General features: G+C 38.9%; 1 protein-coding gene across 23 annotated transcripts in view; it reads left to right on the plus strand.

The window, feature by feature from the left end:
* The window catches only part of SORBS2 (sorbin and SH3 domain containing 2), a 212,644-nt gene that overhangs the window by 184,227 nt on the left and 11,337 nt on the right, over positions 1–17,080 (plus strand). For 16 of the 23 annotated variants that reach the window (XM_070364405.1, XM_070364404.1, XM_070364414.1 and 13 more), the window contains 3 exons: positions 926–1,040; positions 1,827–1,955; positions 3,339–3,542. In XM_070364405.1, the coding sequence (XP_070220506.1) occupies positions 926–1,040; positions 1,827–1,955; positions 3,339–3,542 (448 nt within the window). Of the gene's footprint in view, positions 1–925; positions 1,041–1,826; positions 1,956–3,338; positions 3,543–6,372; positions 7,150–9,379; positions 9,575–17,080 lie in introns of all 23 variants that reach the window. The other 7 variants (XM_070364400.1, XM_070364401.1, XM_070364402.1 and 4 more) reach the window with 1 other exon arrangement.

A 17,080-nucleotide genomic window follows, 5' to 3' on the forward strand; every position in this document is an offset into this window, starting at 1 on the left:
CCTTAGAAACAGCCAAAATGGAAAAGCATACTGTTTCTTGAAATTATTTTTATATTTAAAAAACAAAAAAAAGGAGGGTACAAGCAATCTGTGCATGTCTTTGCACTTGAAACAAGTTTATCTTTGTGATCATAGTTCATAATACTTTCCTGCATATTTGAAAGTTTCTAATCAATCTTAAAGGTTCTCATCATAAGAAAAAAAAGGTAACTATATGGGGTAACTGTTAACTTATTGTGGTGGTCATTTTGAAATATATACAAATATTATGTTGTACATCCAAAACTAACATAATATTACATGTCAATTATACTCCACTTTTTAAAAATATTTCTCATTGTGCCTCCTTGAAAAATCAAAGTATAAAATCTTTCCTGCTTCACAAGATAAAATCATTATCAAGATACTCTACTTAAATGCCTGTCAACCAGCTTCAAGGAACCACAAATAAAATTTTTTCTCATGTTGGCATTTGTGTGCTAAGGCAAAATGATAATGAGCTTACGAGGAGACAAAGAGAGAGAGAGAAGTAACTAACTAGCTAACTAACTTCAGGACAAATAAAAATGAGTGCAGAATGAACCCAGCATTATTTCAAGCATCACAACTCTTCTCCCCTAAACCAAAGCCTAAATAGCAATCGTCTGTCCCCACCTTTGAATCTCATATTAATCTGCCTGTGATTTAAATCAGACATGATGTTTATATTTGCTCTTTTTCAGTCATTTCTAAAGTGATAATGTTTCAAATGAATTCTAAAAATCTTTCAAGGAGCATCCTTAGCTAACTGGGCTCAACAGATTTTTTTTCAATACTGGAAGTACATTAACCAGCCAAATGCAGATCCAGTGAGAATGCTCATCTGAAGAATAACTGCTATACATCGTGGAAAAAAAAATAAAACATTTAAATGTATCTCTTCCAGGGAGCTATCATTTAAGAAAGGAGATACTGTCTACATCCTCAGGAAAATTGATCAAAACTGGTATGAGGGAGAGCATCACGGAAGAGTGGGCATTTTCCCAATCTCATATGTAGAGGTAAGCCCCTCCCCTTCCCCCCTACCTGATTATTGTTTCTAGAGTCACCATGGGTCAAGAATAGATAACTGCTTTGCAGATAAGTTCATCTGTACCATTGTTCTAGACTCCACAGTTATGAGTTAATATATGATATTTGTTTTTCTCTTTCTTACCTCACTCTGTATGACCATCTCTAGCATCATCCATGTCTCCATAAATGACCCAGTTTCATTCATTTTTATGGCTGAGTAATATTCCATTATACATGCACCACATCTTTATCCACTCCTCTGCTGATGGACATTTAGGTTGTTTCCATGTCCTGGCTATTGTGAATAGTATTGCTATGAACACTCGGGTGCACGCATCCTTTTGAAGTATGGTTTTCTCTGGGTATATCTCCAGGAGTGGGATTGCTGGGTCATATGTTAGTTCTAGTTTTCATTTTTGAAGGAACCTCCATACTGTTTTCCATAGTGGCTGTATCAATTTACACTCCCACCAACAGAGGGGTGGGGAGTGGCGTGGGAGGAATTGGGAAACTGGGATTGACACACATACACTATTGATACGATGTATAAAATAGATAACTAGTGAGAGCTTACTGTACAGCACAGGAACTCTACTTTGAGCTCTTTGGTGCCCTGATTGGTCAGGAAGTCCAAAAGAGAGGGGATATATGTAAACATATAGCTGATTCCTTTTGCTGTACGGCAGAAAGTAACACAACATTGTAAAGCAACTATACACCAATAAAATTTTAAAAAGAAAACAAAGAATAAAGAGAACTGTTCTCCTTTGTAGAAACTCACACCTCCTGAAAAAGCACAGCCTGCAAGACCACCTCCCCCAGCCCAGCCTGGTGAAATCGGAGAAGCTGTCGCCAAATATAATTTCAGTGCTGACACCAACGTGGAGCTATCGCTCAGAAAGGTAAGCGGCTTTCTTCCTTGGTGCATTTGAAAGGCTGCATAGTTTCAAAACTAAGACAGGTCATCTTCTTCCTTAGACAATTTTTGCATCTTCCTCGTTTTCTGCAAAGGACCCTGTAAGGCTGCCCTGAGTCACTGCTACCTACCTCTCCTGTGTCCTTCCTGATGAGGTCATTGTGAGATGCAAAGCTTTGCAGAGAGACTTTTCCTCTGGGGGAGCTCCAAATTGTCTCCCAGGGGTGCCTCGGGCTAAATATCAGGAGCTGTACAAGTGAAAACATCAGAAGAAAATAGCACTTTAGTACACTTCAAAATATTGTTCTTCTGCTGCCTTGTTATTCAAAGGTTATATCAAACTGGGTTTTGTAGCATTGGCTTGATCCTTCAGGTCACAGAAATAGTGACTGTAGAAGGTCCTGCTGCTGCTGCTGCTAAGGCGCTTCAGTTGTGTCTGACTCTGTGCAACCCCATAGACGGCAGCCCACCAGGCTCCCCCATCCCTGGGATTCTCCAGGCAAGAACACTGGAGTGGGTTGCCATTTCCTTCTCCAATGCATGAAAGTGAACAGTGAAAGTGTGTCCGACTCTTCGCGACCCCGACCCCATGGACTGCAGCCCACCAGGCTCCTCCGTCCATGGGATTTTCCAGGCAAGAGTACTGGAGTGGGTTCTCCTGTAGAAGGTCCTAGCATTGCCAAAGCCAGGGGTTTTATGAAAAACATTACTGACCACTATGGCATGGCCACCCACCAGTCAGAATGGATGCTGGTATTACAGCGTCTTAATGCAGACCAGGTGGACGTGAGTCCTGGCCACAGCTATGCATTATTTAGGATGCTAGCTATGCCCCATCCTGTCAGCTTTTACTTTTTCGTTACTAGGCAGTGCATTATATAAAGAATAAAAATGGTGCGCTATCCAACTTCATCCCTTCCAGAGGTTGCTTTCTGTAACCCTTTTCAGACACACTGTCATCGCCATCTCTGGTGCACACTCTGAAGTTCTGCCCACTGCAGCTCATCCCCTTGAGTCTGTCAGTGATCAGATGATGGTCTTGTCACCGACACACTGCAGGTTAAACTACTGCACTTTCTGAAATAACTCACACATGACATTTCCCACAGGGCCAATCTGAACATGTGTAAAGCCCAAGTATCCTTAGGAAAGATTCTAATAAATGGATGGTTACACTGTATATATGTTGATGAGCTATAATTTAGAAGTGAGCTCTGGAGGCTTTAGTTGCATTCTCCTAACAAAAACAAAACGCTCAAAGTATAAGACTTTCCCAGGTGGAAAACTGTTATTCAAAAACACTGACAATTATAACTTTTTATGTTATCGCATGTCTATTTCTAATGCATTTTCCTATTATTCATTACAGGGAGATAGAATTATTCTTCTTAAAAGAGTTGATCAAAACTGGTATGAAGGTAAAATTCCAGGAACCAACAGACAAGGCATCTTCCCTGTTTCCTACGTAGAAGTTGTCAGGAAGCATACAACCAAAGGCGCTGAGGACTATCCTGAACTTCCAATACCCCACAGCTATTCTAGCGACAGGATCCACAGCTTAAGTTCAAATAAGGTAAGAAGACGTTCTAGCATATTAGTATAATACATGGGAGCTCGGAGTAAGATAACTGGTATATGTTAGGGCATTATGCTACATCTTATCTATGGCAAAATGAAAGATTTACATGTTGTGTTTCTAAGTGTGAGTGCCAGGTCAAGTCAGTGTAATTTAGTTTTTCTTATGGGTGCTAGCATAATGGTTTCAGCTACACAAAGGGCAATGACATAAAGACTCTACTATCTTAAGAGAAGCATTTTCTTTTAGAGGGCTAAGGCTGTGCATTTTGTTTGTTCTACTTTTCTTAGAAGGCTGGGTTTAGGAGTAATTACTCTCAATCCTTTAGCATTGGGGGGTGAAACAGTTGACTACTTGCTAATTTTGTTTGACTGGTGACAAAATTTTCCACAATCTTCTTTCGTATGTTTACTTTGCTAGCAGAGCTCAGCATTTAGATAGCAATATCCTTCCTTTGGTAGTTCCTACTGATAAAAAGAAAAAAATCTTCATCTCTGTATTAAATATCTGTCTTATCTAGCATTCAGTCATCTTAAAAGAACTACTGGGTAAATTTCAAAGTGACTGCCCTTTCAAATAAAAGGTTATAAGAAAGAATCAGAGCGTATCTACAAAGGCTTACTTAAAATTAAAGAAATTTTTCCATGAAGTCTTAATAAATATTGGCAATGTAGTAGTTTAAATCACAATGTTTTGATCTTTGTTGTGAATAGGATTTAAATGTATTTTCAATTTCCTAGGTTTTTCTTAGGATATCATATTCTACATTTTATAAGTAGAGATGTGTACAAATTTCACTAATAACTAATTAGTGTTTTATTCTCACTGTGGGGGGAAAATACATTAAAAAGCTTATGTCCATAAATTTAAAAAAATATTTAATGGTCCACCAACTGGAATCCATACTATGATGTCACTGGCTAAATGAAGGAAACTCCTTAATAGTTTTGAACCGAATCATTTTCATAAAAAAAAAAAAAACAAAAACAAAAAAGAAAACTGTAATGTACTTCTAAACCATGACACCCAAAATAAACTAAATGTTAAATATCCTATTTTCTAACTGATGTTTGTAAATAGAGAAGGGAATTCATTGTGATTTATGAATCACTCTTGGACATGCTCCAATCACATTTCTTTAGACGTACTATCTTTATTTAGGAGAGGTTCAGATGTAAGTTGGTATTATTTCTGATATTTCTGCTTTTAGTAGAGTAGAATCCAAGTCTAATGCTTTTAGAAGATAAGATAATTATATGATACTTGTACTACAGGTATATTTTTTGTGATATAGGTATCTCAGGGTACTCGATTTAACTTTCAGTAGAGGCAAGTCCATGGTAAGGCTAAGCACTTTGAACCATTATCAAGTGTATTAGTGCCTGTGGTGGTAATGGCATTGGAGTAGTCGTAGTAACAGGTAGTAACGGTGGTAGTAATAGTAGTAGTAGTGTAGTAGTAGTCATGACAGTAATGGAACTTAAAGACCTTTCTTCCTCAGCCACGTCGTATTCCTGGCACTAAAAGGTGCTATGTAGCCTTTAATCTTGAATCTTCTATAAGGAGGCTCATAAACGTTTTGTGACTCTTTGTCTCGTTTATCCCACCCCATGGTGACGTGACATCACGTTTCCTTTTTTTAAAAAAAATCTAGATAAATTCATTAAACCCCATTCCTCTTATAGGATAGAAGTGAAAATTGAGTGCTGAATGCCCTGTGTGCTGTCCATACTAAGGCCCGAGGACCGAGAGTGCTGAGTGCAGCAGGGACATGTCATTCAAAGCAGTCAGCTGGAAAGTGCAATCTCTCTTAAAGACTTTTTTCTTTCCAAACCCCAATCATCTACTTGGAAAGAGCCAAAGTAAAATGTCTTCCGCCAGCCTATCTCAAATCTTCACATGTGTAGCATATAACATTCTTCCTAGTCAAAAAACAATATATAAATGTATTAGAATGTTCCTAGGCACATGTCAAGAACAATTTTAATGAATAAAAATTCTGTTTTGTTCAGTACATCCAAAATGCAATAGTCATATTAAGATACACAGAAGTATTTTTTTTTTACTTCAGGAGATTAAGTTTCATAAATTAGACCTCCACTAGTTTACATAAAATGTCAACCTTTTGAAAAAGAGAGTGGAAGTCCTGCCAGAAGTTTACTCCTGTTCACATCTTCTGCTCCCTTTCTGTGTAAACATTTACTTTGAATTTTTTAAAACTTTGAAATAGTAGTTATGTAAGGTCAGTCTCATTTGATCATAAGTTTCTCTTCTTAAAAAAATCTTTCTCAGAACGTATTCATTTAGAAACGTGTTAACGTATAATGATGTAAAAATATTTTATGCCATATGTTATAATCACCTCGCAACCTAAGTGAGAAAATGATGAAAGTTCAAAAGATTTGGCACAGGAAGAACACTAAACAAATTCTGGGAATAAAAAAGGCTTAATTGTTGGTTTTCATCCTACATTAACATTATTCCAGAGTTGTTTATATTAAATCAATATCTAGAAACCTATTTTCAAAGAAGTAGTCTATTAAATCTCTAAATAATTTTCCTGTCTTCATAATCTCTATGACAGTTTTACCTTGTCATTTGACATTTAATGGACCTTTTCCAAATGCTAGCATAGTTCAGATCAATCTTTAATTAATATGCTAAGGATTTTATGTATTTGAATTCAAAAGCTATCAGCCAATCTACACCATAGCATAAGGTATTTTTTATATTCACCACGTCTTTCTGCATTTCTGTCTCTGTGTTTTGATGCATTATTTTCACTTTCATGTTTTCTGTAACATCATAATCCCTGCTCATCTCTAAGCTGGCTTCCAGTGAACCAGGCCCCCCTCTCTTGCACAAAGCTTCATGTGACCCAGATAGCGACTCTCTCCAGGGAACCACCCTGGGGTGGCTGTCCCTGCCAGCCAAAGGTGCACTGGCAAATCCTTCAGCCCCAACGCCGCCTCATTTTCTGGACAAGTTCTTGGATGAATTAGAGAAGCTTGGTGCTTTAGCTTTACCAGCTGACCCTGCCAAACCAGATACCCCAGAGGAGATCAACTTTGAGATTAAGGAGGACCCCTCCGCTCTCCCCCCGTGGCCGCGAGCACCCACACCTGCCAAAGCCCGCTCCTCTCAGCTGCCTTTGCTCCGCTCGGCTACGACCTCAGCTGCAGCCCGGCCTCCTGAGGCCACTATGCTCCCGGATTCTAGAAAGACACCTCCGAACAAGTCTGCAGATGTGACCAAAATGAGAGAGGGCTCTGCAGGCCCAGAGAAGGTACTGGAGGTCCTAGGTGATAAGTTTGTGACCTCTGCACACCCTGGCCTGGGTCCCTTGCCCCAGACCCTCCCTGTCATTGGAGAGGAAGATGAGGAAGTCTATGAGGGGGTCAGGGCAGGCACCCGAAGAGGGCTGGAATCTCAAGATCCAGATGCCCTGTGCTGTGGCCGTGATGGCACAGAGGTGATATCACACCTGCACATTGAAGAGGAGGATGAGGAGAGACAAGCTGACTGCCCAAGATATCCAGTAGCCACCCTCACAGGCCCTAGGACCCCTAAGGAAGACAGCAATGCAGCAAAAACCAGTGATGAGGTATTTTAATGTTGCCTAATTCCTGAAGAACTAACCAGTCTTTCTACAGTTAGCTAGGACAGTTAATCATATTAATAAACATCAATTCTGACATTGTCTTAGAAGGTTTTCACGCAATAAACACAGCACCATGCAGTATAACGGCAAGGTGGAAGGATGGATGAAAAACACATCAAATTTTAATAAGATGATGTATATATGTATTGTTATTCTGTTATTTATTACTATAAATCCATATTTAAACATTTTTATAAAGTCTTTCTAATTTTAGTATTAATAATAGTAGTTAATATTTGAGGTCTTATTGAGTTTCAAATAGTTTTCTAAGAACAGTACATCTTTACTTTTCAAAACTCAATAGGGTGGGTAATATTATTATCATCCCCACTATACAGATGAGGAAATTGATACACACAGAGAGAGATTAGTTCACCTCCAGAGTGCAAAAACTAAATACCATTTCTTTGATATAACAGCAGTCTGAAAAAGAAGGAAGGAAAAAAAGAGAAAGAAAGAAAAGAAAAATATGTATACACACGCCAGTTCCCTTTCAATTCTCTGTGAAGACGTAATTTTTTAAGTTGGTAACTACTTAAGAATTGGGTCCTGGATATTCACCTTACCAACAAAGAGCCTTGGGCAATGATTTTAATCAATAAAGAGGGAAATGCTCTAAATCTTTAAGCTTCTTGTAAGCTTCTCTCTTCTAAAAAAGACAAAAACAAAACTTTATATCCCAAATATTTAATCTGTGAATTAGAAAAGCAAATGTGACTACTGGCAAATATTAAAATTATGAAACCAAATCAATGAGTCATATTCTGCTGCTAAGCAAGTCACTTTCTCCCATAGCTCCTCTGTTTAGAAATCTTTTATTTTATTTTTTATTTATTTTTTTTATTGTCTATCATTTTATTTATTATTATTGTTTTTAAATTTTATTTTGTTTTTAAACTTTACATAATTGTATTAGTTTTGCCAAATATCAAAATGAATCCATCACAGGTATACATATGCTCCCCATCCTGAACCCTCCTCCCTCCTCCCTCCCCATACCATCCCTCTGGGTCGTCCCAGTGCACTAGCCCCAAGCATCCAGTATCGGGCATTGAACCTGGACTGGCATCTCGTTTCATACATGATATTTTACATGTTTCAATGCCATTCTCCCAAATCTTCCCACCCTCTCCCTCTCCCACAGAGTCCATAAGACTGTTCTATACATCAGTGTCTCTTTTGCTGTCTCGTACACAGGGTTATTGTTATCATCTTTCTAAATTCCATATATATATGCATTAGTAGAAATCTTTTAAAATGACAGTTTTTTTCTTGTGCATTTCATTTATTTGAAACATTTTTACATTATGAAAATCAATTTAAAACCTCATAATTTCCTATTAAGACCTTACCAATAACAAATACAGAGGTATTTGGTCTATATGGGGTATTCTTGGGATTAAACGATGTTAAGTGTCCATTAGGTCACTGGACAGCCACAAAACCCTGAGTCTTGGCAGTTCCCCAACCAGGTGAGAAATGTCAACTGGACAAAGAACCCAGCCATGCCTGCATTTGTATAAAATAAACACACTTTTTAGTAATAGAGGTCATTCATTGCAGTAAATCAAAAATATTTTTAAGTCACTACTTAAATAACTTATTTTCCCTTCAATTTAAACAGTTTTAAGATGTGATTAGATATGTGGCTTGGTTCCCAGGAACTGCTGCTGCAGGCTGCAGGCAGCACCACGGGTGTGGTGTTCAGAAAGGGGGTGCTGAGTTTCACAGCCAGTTCCCAACAAGTACACACAGGCACAGAGGTCCTAACTTGCCTAGCTTTGTAACAAACCTACTCTTCATAAATTGCGATCTACTTCACGAGCAAGTTACAGACAGTCATTGCAGGGTTTTACACTTTTTTCCCTTCATGGTTAGAAGGCCCCACCTCACAAATACCTTATAAAATTGTAGACTATGGGAATTCTGATCTCCAGCCCCTCATATCAGAAAAATAAAACTGATCAAACCCACTGGGAATTTTGAATCAAACTCAGAAGTTAGTGCTTTCAAAGCAAGAAGTGGTCATAAATGTCACACACCTAGGGTATGTAGTAACTTTAAATATATTTAGGTGTGTGTGGGGGGGGGCGGTGGTATTCTCTAAAAAGCATGTAACCTCCTCATTCTGGACACAAGCATAATCACATCTTGTCTTTCCTCAATATTTAAGCCATCTTCATTCTCTTCGGGACATCGAGTGTCTACATCTTTTTCCAGCTGTCTGCTTTCCTCCCCTCCCTTTCATTCCTCCTTGGCCACTGTCTCTGACCTGGTCCCCACACTCTCTCAGCCTACCCAGCCCTACTCATCTCCGCTCCTCCCTAAATACTCTTACCAACAGGAGATAAGTTCACCACAATTAAAGGTAACTGCATCTTGAGTGTGGTTTATTGCATGTCTTTCAATGAACTTCATTAATTAAATGTATGTCTTTAGATTCATGTCATCTTACAAGATTTAAAAAGTCATTCAATATTGGTTGCTAACTTTTAACATCATTAGCATGGCCTCTGTCTGAAAATTTGAAAGATACATTTGCATAGCAGCTATACATAAGAGTGAGGAGAAAAACAAGCTAAACTTTGTATAGTAATAAAAGGTGATCATTAGACTTTTTCTTTTTTTAAGTTGAGAATCAGCAGGAGAACCATCCCATTTAAAGGCATCAGCTATGTGCCTGTCATCTTCCATCACATCTTAGTGGCTCGTTGCCTCCTGAGTTTCCTAGCTAATCAGCAGGTTCAGCAGAGCCTGAGGGTTGGATGATCTTGAACTGACTGTCTTGAGCCTTTTGCTCTTCCACAAAATTGCAGGAAACTAATGAGGACGTGGGAAGGAGGCTTCTTTTGTAGCAGTTAACAAAGCATCCAGCTCTGAGACTTGCAGGCCGGCAGGCGGCTCTGCTGGTGTTTAACTCCCTCTTAGGATACCATGATAAAAGATTTTTAACACAATTAATGACTGACCTTGGAAAGACATTTAATGAGAACCACAACATGATATCAATCCATCACAGAAAAGTTCTACTTCTGTGTTCAGAACGATCCTCAAAACCTTTTCCTTTACACAAAAGGACTTCAGATAATGACTCATCCTTGCATGCAATCTTCTCCACTTGAAATGAGAGCCTCTCCAGATAAGTAAAAAATGAAACAAAACGAAGGCTCTGGTAGGCTCATGTTTTTGAACTATTAGTAGAAAGCACCAACACCTAAGAAATGCCATTTATGCAATCTTCCAAACCCCAATCACCGAATCTATTCACCAAAATAGTCCATCTATGTGAATTTTATCTTACTTAGAAAAGGAATCTTTTTTAGGGGGGGTGGGATGTAATATATTTTAAAGACTAATTGTTCTTTGCCCTTTGAGGTTTTATCTTAGCTGGCAGGAAATAATTAGGAAATTTTTTAAATAATAATAATTCTTTAGATAAGGTATAAGACTAAGAATTTGCCTTCTCTGTGTGTATGTGTGTGGTTTTCTTTTAGAGCCAAAATATTTATTCCTTGCCTTTCCCTACCTGTTCTTCAGCCAATCGGTTAGCCAATAAGTGGGCAAGTAACTTGAGAATCGGAGTTCTCTAATTTAGAGAGATGGAACACTCACTGTTGTAGTGTCAAGGACAAAACCAGAATTTAAACAGGTTTATTCTCCTGCAAGAACCAAGCTCATCTCATACATTCTTTATGTCTCAGTTCATAAAATGATATGAGACCATGGAGATATTCATAGTAACTATGTTTTCAAAGAATACTTAAATAATTAATTCCAGAAAAATAGTTATTTTTCTCCTTTTATTTGAGAGCAAATGTTAATTTTAATCTCCTATTGAGTTTTTTGAGACTCTTATAAGTCAATTTTTTTATTCATAGAAAGAATACAAGTCAACTGAATTTATGCTTGTAAGTGTAGATACAAATTGAATCAACTACAAATTTTAGGCCATTATTATGGTTTAATCCACATCTGACACAGTAAAAATTGATGTGAATCCTTTAAGAAGGCTTCCTAGTTCTCTTGTTCCAAGAATGTTAAAAATTAGGCTCGTTACAAAGAAGAAAAATAACCTACCACTAAAAACAAAGAGAAAATAAAATGGCAGTAATGTTTTAGTAGGCATATTATAGTATGCATGAAATCATTATAACATTTTTATCAATACTCATCAACCACTATTTTACCTAACCCATATTAATTTAGTGCAGTTTTAGTCTTCTAAAGTATTTTCTGAGATAATATAAGGCTGTCACATGCAATGCAAAATCATTTGTAAAAGTTGCCACCACTTTATAGATTACAGAAGACTGAAATGTACATATAAATTATGAATTTGATACGTAAATCAGAATCCAACATTTTTCTAGTCTTTGAGCATCTTTTTGAAAATAATGTTTTTCACAAAAAGAATTATTATAATCATCAGCTTTGATGTAAGTTGAACTTCCAATTCTATGTAAAACTCTTTTGTAAAAATCCATCTAGCCCATAGATTCAAACTGCAGTGGAAGTGCTTTGTAAAGAGATAGAAAGACTCTTCGTGTTTTTTTTTCCCCCCCAAGAAACTCAGTTATTACGGTACCATAAGGAAGTCTCCTCACCTTAAAGCCATCCCAGCAGAAGGTAATCCCCTTGAACACAGTTTCCAGCATGAAATTAAGCCCTGATTCTTCCTAATATGTTCAAATGATCTTTCCAGCTGTTTATCCACATCATTCCAATGCTACTTTTTTTTTTTCTATGACTCTTGATGTTTATAGAAACCTCGTATTAGTCAAGATTGGGGCAGCTGCAGTGCCAAAAACTCAAAATAATTAGGTAGAAGTATATATTTCTTATGCATAAATGTAGGGCATCCAGGATTGGTATGTTGCTCTGTATTCATCAGGAGACTCCATTTTATTTTGGCAAATCACCATGCTCAGTGAAAACCTTCCAGTTGGTGGTCCAAAGTGGCTGAAGCAGCTCCAATAGGCCCTCCTCAAACCAGCTAGCAGGAAGGAGAAAAGAGGAGGGGAGCTTATGCCTTCTTTCTTGAAGGACATTTGCTAGTAATTGCACACATCCCATCTGTCAGAACTTATCACATGAGCACATCTAGATACAAGGAAGGCTAGAAAATAGACTTTATTCAGAATGGCCGTGTGCCTACCTGACGTTCAGGATTCCATTACTGGGATGACAAAGAAGAGAATGGATACTGGATAATGTGAAGCATTCTCTGCCCCAAGACTTAACGAAAAGCGTCTGATGCATTTCATCCCCAGAGACTGAAGATAGGAGGTCAATCATTACTATTATGAAATTTGAGAAAACCACATGCTTTTATTTAAAAGTCCTTTAGTCCCGCGAAAGTGCCCATAGTACAGTACAGTGTTAGTCATGTCCAACTCTTTGTGACCCCATGAACTGCAGCCCTTCAGTCTCCTCTGTCTATGGAATTCTCCAGGAAAAAATACTTGAGTGGGTTGCCATTCCCTTCTCCAGGGAAGATCTCCAGGGGATCTTTCTGAGCCAGGGATCAAACCCTGGTCTCCTGCATTGTGGGCAGATTCTTTACTATCTGAGCCAACAGGGAAGCCCAAGGTTCCCATAAGCCAAATCAAATACTAGACAATACACTGCTAGGTTCAGTCCATGAATGGACAGAAAATCAGACAGGCACCCAAGAAAGGTTAGCTTTTTCACTGTTGTTTTAAAAAATGTTACTTTGAAGGACCATGGAAACAGTCACAAGGCGTTGGGAGTTAGAACAGTATTCTGAATTTAATTATATTTCACCATTTCCTCCAGAAAAGCCATATTTTGTTCATATGTGTCTTACTAGAAAATTTGCCTTTGACAAATGATTGACACCATCTATGAAATCTGATGGATATTAAGTGAAATGTCCCTGGATCGTACCTTGGATCTATTCAAACAAACACAAAGAAAAGAGGCCAGATCTGAGAGTCTCTTGAAACCAATCGTTAAGCACTTCAATAGACATAAACTCCTTGCAGGTGCATATTGCATGCCATGCATTATTACATTCAGACATCTTCCCTAAACCAATTTCCTTCCATAAATGTCTCTCCGCTTGTTCCATTAGCCATGCATATTACATTCAGACATCTTCCCTATACCAGTTTCCCTCCATAAATGTCGCACTGCTCTGCCCATGAGTTCCTTATTAAAGCAGCAACTGATGCTTGTGCAGTGAAAACTCTGGGCCACCAGGCGAGCTGTCTGCAGACTGTTAACCTTCCGGCTCTGTTATTCGGGAGTTTGGCATGCTGTGTGTGCATGGGGGAACAAAAAAGAAACCAGAAAGCTCCTCTGAAGGCTGGATAATGAAGACGAGAACTAATCAACTTCTTATGGCTTTTCCAGGCTGATTTTAAAAGCGAGGTATTTGTCCTGGGTAAGCCTCCGCGTAGCCCAGTGATGTCCAGGAGGACCTCCGGCTCCCCTGTCAGAGGGCTCGGCGGTTCCCACAGGGTAGGGTCAGAACGCCCCGCCTTGAGCCAGGCTCCTGGCCACCCCTCTGCCCTCGGCGGGCTGGCTCTTCCTTAGTTGTCATTGCTGTACTTTGCCAGGGAAGTAGGACTGGACGTACCCTTGAAAGGAGATGATCTATTGATGAACAGCTATCTGATGAACAGACACGGAAATCCTATCCTGCGTCCTGTGGGCAGTGTGCTTCTCTTTTATGCTTGTGTGCAAGCCTTCCAAAAGCCAAAAAGACATGTCCCAATTCTCCTCTGTACACAAAAGGGCGTGGTACATGTTGTCTTCTATCCCCCTATCTCGTGTAAATCATCGCTCTCCCATCACTATTTTTAGTGCAAAGAATAAAGCTGCTGCCAATCACATACTGAACTTACACCCTTCAGGGCATGTTTGCTTCTGGGTTGTTCAGTTTATTTGGATTTCCTTTAATCCATGATACTTGTTGTAAAATATCTTCTTGCTCTGCTGGCATGTGCTGCATTCGCTCCATGACCCTTTCAAGCCAACACTACTTCTCTGGGCTCCAAGGGTCTCCCAGCCTCTTGAGAGCTTTGAATGAACTTAAAGGTCAGATTACATTCCCTTTGACTACTTAGATCTGTAGCATCAACAGCCCTTGAAAATAAATTGATTCTAACTGGTGCCATCAGTTCTGAGAATGACAGTGGAGGAGTTTGAGAATTTTCATCTCTGCATAAGTCAGTCCTTTCCCATTTCTATTTTAATGGATGCTGGTTCAGTCTCACATTTCATCACATGATGAAGTTGTGGTTCTTCAGGCTTTTAAGGGCTTGATGGCAAAGATTTCCTTTTCTGTTTTTTAGAAATGTAGATACTTCTCTGTGTTTAGGCCATTTTTGTGCTTTTTGCTTTGCATAGTAAGACCTGATTTTGCTTCTGAGGCAGAGATTTGTTGTTGCCATAGAAAATGAGGAATGTTGACTAGGAAAAAAGTCTCATGGAAGGGCTTTCCAGAACCAAAAAAAAAAGCATTTTCCAAAATTAATATGGCCCATCCATAAACCTCCTTGGGTCAGTGAGATGGTATGCTTTGGGTCACCTTAAGTTTTTTCTTTGCCAGATTTTTACATTATGTGCTTATATGTTTTATTATACATGTTTGTATGAAATACAAATATTCTATATTCTTTAGATTTATGAAAAGTTGTGTTTTGCAATTTAAAAATAATTTAAATATTAAAACAATTGTATAATATAAGAAAGAAAAATACATTTATAAACATGGTACTGTTATTAAGAGAATTTCATCTAATTCTGCTTGGAAAGTACCACACCTAACATTTTCTGGGGGGAAAAAAAAAAAGAACTCTAGAACTGCTTATAGGTCTCTCCAAGATTTTTCCCACACTAGTATTTAAAGTAATGGTCAATATTTATGTAAGAATTATCTAATTTCAGGACAGACTTATTATCTGAACTAGAAAAGTATATATTTTACTGATACCGGAGATTTAGGATATTTCAAACCAGCTTTCTTATGAGCAGTGGTTTGTGGTTGGTTCTGGCTTTGAAATTAGCATGTGTTTAAAACCTGTCTCTCTTGTATCTGCTTTTGACATCACTAAAAAATAGCTACACTAGGAGAGAAAAAAGAGATTGCTACATTGTCAAGGAAAAAGCTAATATTTAGGATTCTACAAAAATATCATGTTTCATTGAATTTTCTAATTTTTATTGTGCGCTTAAGACTCATTGTGAAGTGAAAGTCACTTAGTCGTGTCTGACTCTTTGTGACCCCATGGACTGTAGCCCACCAGGCTCCTCTGTCCATGGAATTCTCCAGGCAAGAATACTGGAATGGGTTGCTATTTCCTTCTCCAGGGGATCTTCCGACCCAGGGATCCAACCCAGGTCTCCTGCATTGCAGGCGGACTCTTTACCTACTGAGCCACCAGGGAAGCCTTGAATGTCACTAATGTATCTGGTTCTATATTTATCACAAAACCACTAAGAAGTTATGAGTAACAGAAATGCCTGAGCAGATAGTGAAAATACAAATGAACACAGACCGAAAATACTGGTGGCTAAAGACTGATCCTTTCTCAGAATTTAAAATCTGAGACAGGTCAGAAACACAGATGAATATCTATTCCACATCGCTCTGTGGTCTTTAAAATAGCCTTTCAAAATGACTCCAGGCTGAAGGAACTTGGCAAGAGCTGTCCAGGCATTAACACTTTTTAACATGTTGCTGCCATTACTCACCATTAGGGAGCAATAGAGTGCAGACACAGGTCTTTGCCTCAAGCTTTGTGCCCAGTTTCAACATCAGGAGGGGGAAAGCAAAAGACAGCCTCCCACAACAGTTCAGTTGAATATCCACACAGAACATAAACACTTGCCTAAAGGAAGAAATTAAGATGTGACTTTAATAAGCCCACACTATCTATTCCATCATAGTCATCTTTAATCCAGTATGTGAAGTGAAGTGAAGTGAATGTCGCTCAGTCGTGTCCGACTGTTTGCAACCCCATGGACTGTAGCCCACCAGGCTCCTCCATCCATAGAATTTTCTAGGCAAGAGTACTGGAGTTGGTTGCCATTTCCTTCTCCAGGCACTCTTCCCAACCCAGGGATAGAACCCCGGTCTTCTGCATTGTGGGCAGACACTTTACTGTCTGAGCCACCAGGGAATCCTTTAATCCAATATAGAGTCAAATTATAATTCAGTTCCTTCTTCTTACCTGTTTGTGGTATTAAGAAATTTTCTTTGGGCCTTGGTTTGCTGATCTGAAAAATGAAGTTTAATTATTGTTTTAAAATTAATTGCTTTTATGTGACAGAGACACTTGGAAATTAACCAACATCAGTTGTCACAGCTCTCTGACAATTGAATGGGTAACAAGGGAGAGACATCTGTGGAAATGTGGATTCCTTTATGGATTCCCTAAGGGGAACATGGGAGAAGGCAATGGCACCCCACTCCAGTACTCTTGCCTGGAAAATCCCATGGGCAGAGGAGCCTGGTAGGCTGCAGTCCATGGGGTTGCTAGGAGTCAGACACGACTGAGCAACTTCCCTTTCACTCTTCACTTTCATGCATTGGAGAAGGAAATGGCAACCCACTCCAGTGTTCTTGCCTAGAGAATCCCAGGGATGGGGGAGCCTGGTGGGCTGCCGTGTCTGGGGTCGCACAAAGTCGGACACGACTGAAGCGACTTAGCAGCAGCAGCAGCAGGGGGGACATGACCTAAACCATCATCATGTCTGACTCCTTGATTTCAGCAATAAGGAAACTGAGGTGCGTATCCAAGGTCACACAGTCACTGCCAATGCCAGAAAGACACAAGTGTGCCCTCACAAGTATCTATACTGCTCACTCCTCTGTTGACCAAATACTTCTAAAATAAATTATTTC

This window comes from Bos mutus, chromosome 27 (assembly GCF_027580195.1).
Source record: "Bos mutus isolate GX-2022 chromosome 27, NWIPB_WYAK_1.1, whole genome shotgun sequence".
NCBI lineage: Eukaryota > Metazoa > Chordata > Mammalia > Artiodactyla > Bovidae > Bos > Bos mutus.